The 12,903-nt window shown below is 35.1% G+C and overlaps 1 protein-coding gene across 1 annotated transcript; it reads left to right on the top strand.

The window, feature by feature from the left end:
* The first annotated feature begins 7,909 nt into the window (after positions 1-7,909).
* Positions 7,910-10,825, top strand: LOC101299395 (1-aminocyclopropane-1-carboxylate oxidase homolog 1-like). The gene is made up of 2 exons (XM_004303492.1): positions 7,910-8,819; positions 10,363-10,825. Exons 1-2 carry the CDS (start codon positions 7,977-7,979, stop codon positions 10,627-10,629), a joined length of 1,110 nt encoding a protein of 369 aa, XP_004303540.1. The 5' UTR covers positions 7,910-7,976; the 3' UTR covers positions 10,630-10,825.
* The last annotated feature ends 2,078 nt before the right edge of the window (positions 10,826-12,903 follow it).

Genomic DNA, 12,903 nt, shown 5'->3' with positions numbered 1-12,903 from the left:
TGTAAACATAAAATTAAGTAATATAAACAAAGTATATATGTAGAAAAGATATAATCAAAATAGAAGTGAACTCATAGATCGTGAGTATGGATAATAAGCAACAAAAGTTGCACCAATATCTCATAGATCGTCATGGAGTTTATGAAACGAATGAGCGAAAACGTGCTGATAACGTGTTATAAACTAAGAATGAGATAGAGAGAAAAGAGAAGAACAAAATGTAGGAGGAGAAAGAAGTGTCACTTTCATTTTCATTAGGCTCCTTTATATAGGAGTATGATTTACATATTAAGGACATACTAATGAGTATTTACAAGGACATCCACATATATTATAATATTTACAACAGCAGGAAGTATAAAAGGATGTGAGGTATGATATTATTAAAAAAACAAAGGGTGTGTGGTTTGTAAAAAAAGGTGTGTAGATTTCAGCACCCATTGTTAATGGGATTTTTTGCACCAACGGTGTTTGGAGACTTGAATGATTGACAATATGATACCTGAACTTACAAAGTTATCAAAATAGTACCCAGACTCATATTTTCATATTTTTATAGTACCTACAGTTCACTTCCGTCACATCAACGTTAATGCTGACCATATGTGATTAAGTTGAGTCGAAAGTTAAGGGCAAGATAGACATTTTCACCCATCAAACCCTAAAATAAATAAATTCCAAACAAAAATGAATAATGAAATAAAAAACAAAAAACAATCTTAATTACCTATTAAAACCTAGCTATTTGACTTTTCAATTCACAAAAACCTACATCGATTCATCATTCATTTGGGTTTTTTTTTTGTGTGGCAAAGGCAGGATATTTTTATTCAACAGAATTGAATACAAAAATTAAAAACAAGACTCACTCATGGAGTTAGATACATAAACCCATACATAAACCCAGAACATCATAGCATCAACAAGCTTCATCCACAGGAGCAGATTAATCAGGAGCAAGGGGTATGGAGACGCTGACGCCACCATCACCACCCAAACATAACCCAGGACCATCACTAGATCTGCCGAAGAAAACTCGAAAATCAACCAATACAATCCCATACAAGAACAGAAGAATATAACCCCTACAAGGATCTCCATAACCCATATCTTTGAACCATACAAAACATCCTCTAAAACTAACATCAGAACCAAAAAAGTACAAAAAAGAAGAAGAGATGAGAGAGAAAGAGTCGATCCGCAAAGGAATCAAAGTAGAGACAGACAAGCAGCCTCTTTTGGCACTATCGAGACCATCGGATTTACGTGCAATAACGGGAAAACCCTTTTGAAACAGACGATCCAAACGACGCCGGCATCGGAGCTCCGAAGGACCAACGAACAATCGGTGAAGTTAGGTCTGCTGAAGGAGGATGTGCATCTTAGGCATGAAGAATCAAAGATCTGGTGTATTGGAGAAGGTTGAAAGAGATGGGAAATCCAAAATCGAAAGGCTAGGAAAGATCGGAAGGGATTTGAGCAGTAGAGGAAAACAAAAGCAAAAGAAAAAAGGGACCCGCCATCATCGAGGCAGAGGAAACTCCCACTACTCTCAAGCCAAAGATCCAGATCTGAGATCTAGATCCTTGACGAGAGAGAGGGGAAGAGGGGAAGACCTGGGTTCTTTCTCAAAGAAAAGAAAGTTTTTCTCTAGAGAGAGAAGGAGATATTTTCAGGCACTTTTTCCTTGGAGAGACTAGTTTGACTATCATTCATTTGGGTTTACATACCCACTCCACTAACAGGTAATCTCTCCTCCCAAACTCCATCTTCAGTTTTCCCATACAGCAAAAGGAAACTAAGAAAAACAAATTGTTTATGTCTTGAATAAATTCATGTTCTCTGACCAAAAAAGAAAAATCATTCATGTTCATCTTTTACAAAACACATCAAACCGTATGACGTCCTCTTTCTCTTTCTCTTTTGAGAGTTCCCGTCAACTGATGAACTTAAACAACAACAAAAAAACAAAGAAATTTAATCAATACTGTGAACTCGAACAATAAAAGTAAGTAAATTTGATCAACAAATTTGCTATGATTCTATTTAAGGCTGCATCATGTGAGTAACCCATACGAAGAAGAAAAAAAAAAAAAAAAAAAAAAAAGAGAAGCCATTTGAGAGATGAGAGAATACTGGTGATGGAATTGAGCTTCAATTTGGAAGAAACCCATTCCAGCCATTAATCAAAAATTGAACCAACACTCAAGATGCTTAAGATGGTTTGTACCCGTTCTCCTTTGGGTGTAGCTGTGTCCAGAGCTCTGCCGAAGGAGAATTGAAGACTGAGATACATACAGTGCTTCAAGTGGGCGAAGGAGATGAAGAACTACTCGAGTAGGACTGTAGAAGTAGCTCGAGGTTGAATATGATGGGAGATGAAATCAGAATTTAAGGTGCCCGGCGCAGAGAGAGTGTGGGGATATAAAATTTCGGCTTGGACCCCCATTTAATTAATTAGACCCGATCGATGGTCAAAGCCCAAGATGAACACTATCATGATAAACAACGTGAAACATGATCGTTAATGGAGAACATGCTCCTCCCACTACTCCCACTACAACGGGAAGTGAGGACCAAGAAATAAAAGGTCTATAAATTCACACGCTTATGGAGAGGAATGGAGGGGAATGGAGAGGAACAATCATGGATAACAACGGTAATAGTATCGAACCGATTTCTTTTATTGTACCTGCTTGAATCGAAATTGACTTGGGCGTCGGAGTGTGTATTTGTTTTGCAGGTACCTTCTCCCCATGATCAATCGTAATACGGATGCGTCCAAGGCTCCTCAAGAATCAAAGGAGTGAGATCTTTGTTGGGAAATCTCTCTTCTGAATTTTTTTGCACCAACAGTTGGCGCCGTCTGTGGGAATTGAACAAAAAGCCTTGAGATTATAGTAGAGAAGCCATGGACGCACGCATTAAAATTAGGGCAAGAGTGTTGACGTTCTATGAGGGACGTCGCTTGGTACCATCGACGCGTATATATTCCTTGCTAACGATAAGAAAAACCTTTCACCTCTATTGATTGATTTGAATTTCCTCTGTATCAAGTTTTTTAGATTTTAATTACGATTGATGATTGATTCTAATGTTGAAAGCAGGTATTGACATTCCGTTCGGGACGAGGCTTGATAACGTAGAAAAGGAATGAGTGGAACCATGGACGCGATTATCAGAATGGGGGCAAGCTTTAAACCTTTGGTAGAACTGCAACCAAGGTCAAATGATCATCCAAATGAGCAGTTTATTGTATAGCCTGGTTTCAAGTAAGCGTTAAATTGTTGTTTAGGTTGCCTGGGTTTTACTGTTTGATCTCAAGAAATGTTGCTTTTGTTCTTGACATGAGATCATGATCGAACTAATAAGTGTGTACGTGCATCTTTAGTTTTCCTATTTTTCAGGATTCCATACATTTCACTAAGCATGCCTAAACGTTTGTTTTTATGTTGCACTAGAGTTCATAACAAGTTTTGGGGTCTGAGTTTTGCTTGCCTTTCGAATTGGCGACGAAAACTTAGAATTGCTTTGTCTAGAACTAATCTATATTCTTGCCCTGTTCTCCAAACAAGCACACATATTAGATTCTAAAGGTATATGTTAGGTTCTGTGTTCATCTTGCTATTACCTTTTCAATCTGCTATCTTGTCTCTATAATTCATTGCTCTTATCGTCATATGCATGGACATTTCGTAAGTAAAACTTCCCATGTTGGGAATTCAGAATGTTTGCTATATCTTGCTCAAGTGTTTTGTGTATCACTTATAGATTGTCTCGGCGGGCTAAAGGATATGTATGTATACATTTGACATTGAGTTTTAATGAAATCTATTGTTGTAGTGCTATGACTTTATTTTTCAGCTGCTAGCTTCTAAATTGTTGTTGATAAAGCTACAAAGGCTTAGACCGAGGTAAAAGTGATCTCATCGATGTCATAACCAAACTCAAAGCAAAGCCATTAAAGGGGAGTATTGTTTATTTACGAATAAGAATTATCGCAAATTTATCATAATGATTTTGTTTATACGTATATGACGTGACCTTCGATTTAAATACCTTCTCAAAGACATTCAATGATTCGTCCCCGAACGTTAAAAGTTATCGCAGTCCAAGAGACAGTAAAAGATATAGCAGTCCAAGAGATAGTAAAAGATATCGCAGTCCAAGAGACAGTAAAAGTTATCGCAGTCCAAAAGACAGTAAATGAAATCGCAGTCCAAGAGACAGTAAATGGTATTCGTCCCCGGACGTTAAATGATTCAAAATTCTGAACATGATCGATGAATTTGGCTCTATATTAGAGAAATAGTTACGGATCGAAGAGGCTTGTGGGGATCCCATACACTTGCAATTGCAACGTAAGACACATGTTTCCTTCATAATGGTGACTTGTTCTTCTTTATAGTATCTGGCAGGTTGAGTCGAATGATATTTTTAATATGTTATGATGAATTGAGTGCGTCTCCTATATGCAAGTTTTGAACCGTATTCAATAACTCAATTGGTTGGTGTTTAAGTTCTTGAAGGTATATATGAATTCATGTAGCATCTCAACTCCCTTTAGACAAGTTAGACCTTATTACTCATGGCATGAATTGATTTGTTTGTTTTGTATGAAAACAAAATTGGTACTCTTATACATGCAGTGCATTGTGTCTTGTGTGATCTTTCATGTATTTTCTTTTAGATTGAAATATTTATGGTAAGTTCTATGGCTTCCTAGCTATATGCCTGATCTTTGATCAATCTACAAATATCTGTTGATTAATTTGAATAGGTAGTCAAATAACGAGACTTGTCTTTTACTTGATCAAAGCATCTGTTCGTTTGCATCAGAGTCGTATGTTAACATGTATATGTGTTTAGATCAAGCATTGCCATTGATATCATAGATAAGAGTAATTGCTACTTGAGTGAGTTTCATACACACTTTAACATTAGCATGATATATGCATGTAGATCCAGGTCTTAAAAACTAAGTGCATATTGTTATCCATGATTATGGTTATGATCGATGTTTATAAATGATTCTATGTGTTTAGAACAATCTGTGTATGTATTTGATTTCATTACAATTGCTCAAATACCTGCAATTTTTGCAAAGCATATAGGTACCGATCCTGTAAACTCAATGTATAAAGTACTTTCAATGATAAAGTAGTATTAGTAAATGAGGTACTTGTTCTGTTACATATGTATGTTGGTATACTACAGACTGGGGTGGTGTTTTCTATGTACAGCTTTGTGTGACAATTGATTGAATATTTGAATGGTTTATGATCAATGGAGGCAACAGCGAATGAGTCTCATCTGTCTTCTAATCTTCCAATTTCTCTAACCCATATCTTTAGTGGAAATTTGTGTTGGTTTCGATTTTTCAGCTATTCAATGCTAAAAGCAGATCGGCACTACAAAAGCTTCAATTGGGGGCAATATCTTTTGAAGGCAAGTTAAAGTTATCGCATTATATAAAGATTTTGCTAATTATTTCGCTATCGCATATGACATGATTTTCGATTTGTGAGACATCCACGGAGGCATTAAAACACTAAAAGATACGCAGTCCACGAGACAGTAAATGACTCGAAATTCATGAGATATTCGTCCCCGGACGTTAAATGATTCAAAATTCACGAAACATGATATGATATTCTAATCATTTTCCGAGAGTTATTAAAAGCATGTAGTAGTTCCTATTTGTCCTCATATACTAATGTTTGGTTTTTATGTGTTTTTCCTTCCTGCACTCGGAGCTCGTACGGAAAGGAAAAAGGGGGCATTGTGGGGATATAAAATTTCGGCTTGGACCCCCATTTAATTAATTAGGCCCGATCGATGGTCAAAGCCCAAGATGAACACTATCATGGTAAACAACGTGAAACATGATCGTTAATGGAGAACATGCTCCTCCCACTACTCCCACTACAACGGGAAGTGAGGACCAAGAAATAAAAGGTCTATAAATTCACACGCTTATGGAGAGGAATGGAGGGGAATGGAGAGGAACAATCATGGATAACAACGGTAATAGTATCGAACCGATTTCTTTTATTGTACCTGCTTGAATCGAAATTGACTTGGGCGTCGGAGTGTGTATTTGTTTTGCAGGTACCTTCTCCTCATGATCAATCGTAATACGGATGCGTCCAAGGCTCCTCAAGAATCAAAGGAGTGAGATCTTTGTTGGGAAATCTCTCTTCTGAATTTTTTTGCACCAACAGAGAGAGAGAGAGAGATAGAGAGAGCACGTTTCAACAAATGGAGGGCGAATCAGTCTTTTCCATCTCTTTTAATAAGTTATGCACGTCACAGGTGATTAAATTGACGGAAACACGATGGAAGTTAACCATATAGTTACTACAGAGATACAAAAATACGAGTCTGGGTACTATTTTGATAATTTTGTAAGTTTGGGTACTATATAGTCAGTTACCTAAGTCTTCAGACACTGTTGGTGCAAAAAATCCTTATTAATGAGTCAAAAATAATTCCATGTCATATTCCACATCATTTGGTATGTATTTTTTGGTATAAAATTTTGTGATCTCTAGCATTTTAAAAAAAAAAACGTAATTATGAAAATAATAATATAAAACAAAATTAACAATCATATTATATTTTAATGATATGGTCATGTCAGTTGTCACCTAATGTAGGTCGTAGATGATTTATTAAAAGATGGTTCATCTAACATTACTCATTGTTTTTTAACATGTACTAATTGCATGTTCCTCATTGATGAATTAATAGAATTGTGGAAATGCTGATCTAGCCCTAATCCTAAACATTGAGCTCAATCCGGACTATTGGTGTAATTGTGTAAATTTAAGGTTTGAATACCTTGGTGTAAGAAAGCTGCGCATTCAAGGTTGAACTCGGGATGGACGTCTTGTCTTTATACGTTGGCTACAGTGTTGGGTAGTGCGGAGTACGTAGTTCTTTGTGATTAATCAACCAGCCATGACTACTGCATGCACTTCTTTTTCATTATATAGATAAAGGGTAGTGCTAGAGGGCCTTAATAAGGCCTAAAATTTGTGGTCTTAATCCTACGTGTCATGCCATGTAAGTAAATAAAAATATTTATTTCGATTCCACATAATATATCTTGCCAATTCAAAACATTGCATTACCAATTTTACCATTTCTATTTCTTTTTACATTTTAAGGGGTGAATCAATGATATTAATGTACTTTATTAGGTAATGGAAACAAATATTACATATTAATAGCAACCACTAATTATTTATAATATAAGGAATGTTTCTTACATCAATTTGAAGATTAACTATTTTTTAAATAATAATTAATTTTGTCAAATAAACTCTAACCCTAGCCCTAATTCATCCAAAAAACAATTATAATTCATCAAAAAGAAAACACTAATATAAGACAATTCGGATATAATTCATCAAAATTTTCTATAATTCGTCCAAAAAATAATTTATATACAAATAATTTCTCTAAATGATTTACATACAAATTATTTATATAATATACATGTATTTTTTTTTATAATATACATGTATTATAAATATATAATATAATGTTATTTTGATGTTATATTTTTTATATTTAATTAGATATTTAGAAGAAGGAAAGCTAAAATAGTTTTATTTTTCAATGAAAAACTGAAATTTATTAGTCATATATTGTTTGAAATGGACAAAATGGTAAGATGGTCTTTATACTTAAGTATTACATGGCATAAAATTTTTAATATGTGATGTGTTTAAGTGATTTGGCATGCCACATATATTTGAGGCCTAAAATCTTAGGTCTTAATAAGGCCTAGAATCATTTTCCATAAATAAACTGCATGGAATAATTATAACTTGTTGGATACAATTTAGTGAAGTTAATTACTCATCACTAAGAAAAGTGATTCATTATAAAACAAGAACCTATTGGTGCTCAGTGATAAACCATACCCATTCAGTTTGTAATCCTTTACTCAAAACTCTCACCCTAAAATGGCAGCCATTGATGCAACTTCAAGATACGACCGAGTGAAGGAAGTGAAAGAATTCGACGAGTCGAAGATCGGAGTTAAAGGCCTGTCCGACTCCGGCATCACTTCCATCCCTCAATTCTTCGTCCACGACCCCGAAACCCTCGCGGACCTCAAACCCTCGTCAAAACACACTGCCCCCACCCTCCCCACCATCGACCTTTCACATATCAACTCGGTTACTCACCGTGACGGAATTGTTGAGCAGATCAAACTCGCCGCTTCAACATGGGGTTTCTTCCAAGTAATCAACCACGGCATACCCGATTCGGTACTCGATGAGACGTTGAAGGCTGTTAAAGCGTTTCACGATCAGCCCCACGAGGTGAAGGCCAAGTTCTACAAGCGAGAAGAAGGAAAGGGCGTCATGTATGCCAGCAATAACGACTTGTACCGTGCAAAGGCGGCGAGCTGGCACGACTCGTTGCAGGTCTGGATGGGCCCTCAGCGCTCCGCGGCGGAGGAGATCCCTGAGATGTGCCGGAGTGAGGTGGTTACATGGGATGTTTATGCAACCAAGGTGGGTGAAACTGTGATGGAGTTGCTTTCAGAAGGGTTAGGGTTGGAATCTGAGAAGTTTAAGGAGCTTACGTTTTCGGATGGGAGGGTGATTGTTGGCCACTGCTATCCCTACTGTCCTCAACCCGATCTCACGATGGGGATTACTTCGCATACTGATCCTGGGATACTTACAGTTCTATTGCAGAACCATGTACCTGGATTACAAGTGAGGCATCAGAATGAGTGGGTGGATGTCAAGCCTGTGCCTGGTGGTTTAGTTATCAATATTGGAGATCTTCTTCAGGTACATCGATCTAACTAGTAGCTTGATCTATATTTTCCTTCGTTTTTTTTTTGTTCAAATGTTTTTTATTCGTTTTACTCGGAAGCAACACAGTCACAGTAAATGTATTTTCTTCTTGTCGGCAGATAATTTTTGGTCTGAATTCTTGTTGGTAGATTGTTTGTGAAAATGGGAATAATTCTGTAGAAAGGGGTTTGGTAATGCTCTCTACCTTTGATGGCTAATTTTTGCTTTTCATAAAGTTCCCAAGCAATCAAGGAGAACCCAACTATCATTATGCCATGTGATTCGTCCATAAAATGATTAAAACATGAGGGTGTTCAATGAGTGATGAGGACACATCTTTGAATGGTCCAATGATTGAAGGATGAAAATCAATTCGTTATTCTTATAAATAAGGATGTGAAATTCACACATTCTAAATTGAAATCTACACTATTGTTTTTTTTGTAACTTGAATTTTGTCTTTTAATAACTTAAATTTTGTATTTTTAAGAATGTGTTAACCAAAAAATAAAAAATGATATGTAGATTTCAATTTGAAGTGTGTGAATTTCATATCCCTATAAATATTAAGGTTCTTTTATTTTCATGTTTGGGAAACTAAAGATACTGGTTCTATGGAATAAACTAAGAAATATAAAAACACAAAGGTAGAAATTAATGTTCGCATGAGTGTTGTTTTCGAGTGGTGATAATTATAAATGTTAGGTGTGAGAAGTGATATAAGAAACAAGTCTATACCAAACTTTGTGTCAGGGGCAATAGAAAAAAAAAATTATGTTAGGGGGGATGTTGGTATCATTGAATATCTATTTATATATATGATTGAGATTGATAACAACCCTCTTTTGCATTATTGCATATACAAAACTTTGGTTGTTATATTTTAAGGCATATAGGTGAGACCGAGAAGGAGCACATCATTATGTTATATATGTTTCATATCAAATAATTTTTTTGTTTCATCTCGGAATCTCACCTTCTCTAACTTTTTTGGGCACGTTTAACAACAATCGGTATGAGAATATTTCATACCATTTTACTGTTTACTTTCATAAGAAATCAAAACATGAATTGAAATAATTATGATTGATGTTGTTTACTTACCGTATACTTACTATATAAAATCAGAATTAAAACTAGTTTGATTACTAAAATACCTCTACAAAAAATGAATTTAAAATACCCCTAAAATATAATATATATATATATATATTTTAGGGTTAGGTAATTTAGAAATATTATTATTATGTGAGGATATTTTAAGAAGAAAAAGTTGATTCCATTATCTTGATTTTGATACTCATCTCCCCCCTTGGATATCGAATAAGAGGTTTCATCAGGAATCGAAACCTGAGAGATTCCTGATAGGAGAGATTCCTGATAAGCAAGTGGGACCCACATCTATTCTAATACCTTAATATGTTAGTAAACGCCAAAATTCACCCATTATGGAATCAATTAAACCACTCTCAATTCCATTTCAGATTAGTAAACATGCTCTTTATGTGATATGAATTCATATTCTATGTACGTGCAGATAATCTCCAACGGCGAGTATAAAAGCATACAACATCGTGTCTTGGCCAACTCGTTGAAGGAATCCCGAATTTCAATCATCATGTTTCTGAACCAGGGAAAGTGGAATGAAGATGGTTATTATGGACCTCTTCCGGTGCTTCTGTCACCTGAGAAACCACCCGTCTATAGAAACTTCACAGTCCGTGAGTATATTGAAAATTTCTATGGCAAAGGTTTGGATAACAAATCTCTTATTGAAAAAATCACTATACAAAAGCTCAACTAGAGAAAAAATGGAATCTGAATGTGCATAATCTACTGCATCAATAAGGGTAACGAAATAATTTGAGTGTATTACATTGTTAAAAGTAAACGTGATATTAGTTCTTTGAAAAAATAAATTGGAGCTAGGTTCATTAAGTAAGGATGTTCAAATGCCTTTTTTGAAGGTATGAATATATGGAAGCTCGAAATTTACCAAATTATGTTTTGCCTAAACTAGCCTTAATGAGTTGATTAAAATCAGGTATATTCCTCCTATGGTACCTGAGGTATGACCAATTAAACAGTTTGGTACCTGGCGTTTAAAATATGACATTTTGGTACCTCAAGTTATGCTTTGTTTTACAGTTTGTTACTTCTATTAAATTCCAGTTAAGTATGAGGGTATAATTGATTTTCACCATTTTGGGGAAGAATTTGGATGTTTTGCTCCAACAAATACGTTAAAACTTTCTTCAAAATGGGAAATGTGAAGAGAGAGAAACCCAAATTCTCTATATTTATAGCAAACTCTATAATGTGGCATTTTTGCAATTTTCATTTCATTTTATTTTCGTATTTTAGATTTCAACACTTTATCACTATAAAGCGTCATTCCACGTAATCTTCAATGCACTGTGTATGATGACCTTATCAGTGTTCTGTTACGGATTACTGGTTCTAGAATTACATATTCTGCTCCAGCTTTCAGTCAAGCCAACTTGGTGGCTCTCATTTTACAATCGTTTAGGTTTTTAATTATGTAACGTTTTATTTTGTTACCGTTAAGGAATTTATTCCTATTTAATAAAGGTTTGTCAACTAGCTTATATTTATAATGGCACCTAAATGTCAATTATACCCTCATATTTAACTGAAAAGTTAACGAAAATATCAAACTGTCAAACATTGCATGACTTGAGGTACCAAAGTGTTCTTTTTTAAACGTCAGGTATCAAACTGTCCAATTGGCCATACGTCAAGTATTATAGGAGGAATTTACTTTTAAAACAACTAACTTAAAAGGTTATTATAATAAAAAGAAAAAATATATAAAAAATAATGCATATAATTGTACGTGCATATAATTATAAGTGAAAAGTGGATATAGAAAGTTAAGACTTATAACTGCAACAAAAAAACTTCACAAAAAAAAAACTACCTATTAATAACGTCTTCACATGGTATAAAGGCTAGTGTTAAACTCATTTTTTATAAATTGAAATTTGTTTAGTCCTTGTGGTTTGAAGTCGACATCTGTTTAGTCTTTATGGTTTTATTTTAATCTGAATAGTCCTTAAAGTCACGATTTTTCATCCAAATGGTCATTCCGTCAATTTTCTCAATTAAATTGCTGACATGGCTTTAAATTTTGACATCTTATCTGTTCAGTTTTTAGGTCTATATGTGTTGCCACGTCAACAATTTAACTGAGAAAATTGACGAAATAACCATTTGGATGAAAAATCGTGACTTTAAGGACCATTCAGATTGAAATAAAACCACAAGAACTGAACAGATGTCAACTTTAAACCAAAAGGACTATACAATATTTACCCTTTTTTTATATGTGCATACAATATGTATGCTATCAACACATAACTTAGGACGGCACAAACCACCGCCAACCCCAGCACCAGCAATCGTGCGCGTAAGGATATGAGACCCTATCCAACCGAAACCACAGACGGAACGAGATCCTAACATCTAGTCCATGTCCTCCAAATTGGCCACCAGCCTCCACCGTCCCGCATCACTGGGACATCGTTGTCGAGTATAAGACAACATGACATATGCAGACCTGCCCTAGTAAATGACCACGCCGGGCCGCTGCCACCCACCAACAACTCCTCTATCCTACCAGAAGTCGGCCAAAACCGTTGCACGCAATAGAAGAGAAAGCCTCCCAACCGTCAAGATTGATCAGTTCCCGTTGGGTTCTCACATTTATATACGTAATCAAATCATAAGGACCTGTATAATGATGGCTAGTTGAAGACTTTTAGATTTATCCTACTTTTTGATCCTATATCCACATTTTAATATTTCAGTTTATAGGTATTTATGAGTAGATCATTTATGCAAATTTTTAGCCATATTGAAAATCGTTAAGGTATTCATAAATGTGATTTACCAATTATAAACTTATGAACTTAAACGGTTCATGTTTGACAGATTTGGTTCGTCCATTAATTTGACATAGTTCGTTACATTAATGATCACCAATTTGGCTAGAAATTTATAAAAGTGATATACACATTGACTACAATTTAAAAAAGTGATATACACATTTAAACCT

This window comes from Fragaria vesca, linkage group LG6 (genome assembly GCF_000184155.1).
Source record: "Fragaria vesca subsp. vesca linkage group LG6, FraVesHawaii_1.0, whole genome shotgun sequence".
NCBI classification, from domain to species: Eukaryota; Viridiplantae; Streptophyta; class Magnoliopsida; order Rosales; family Rosaceae; genus Fragaria; species Fragaria vesca.
Note: the sequence above shows the minus strand (reverse complement) of the source record. Positions and strands in the feature narration are given on the sequence as shown.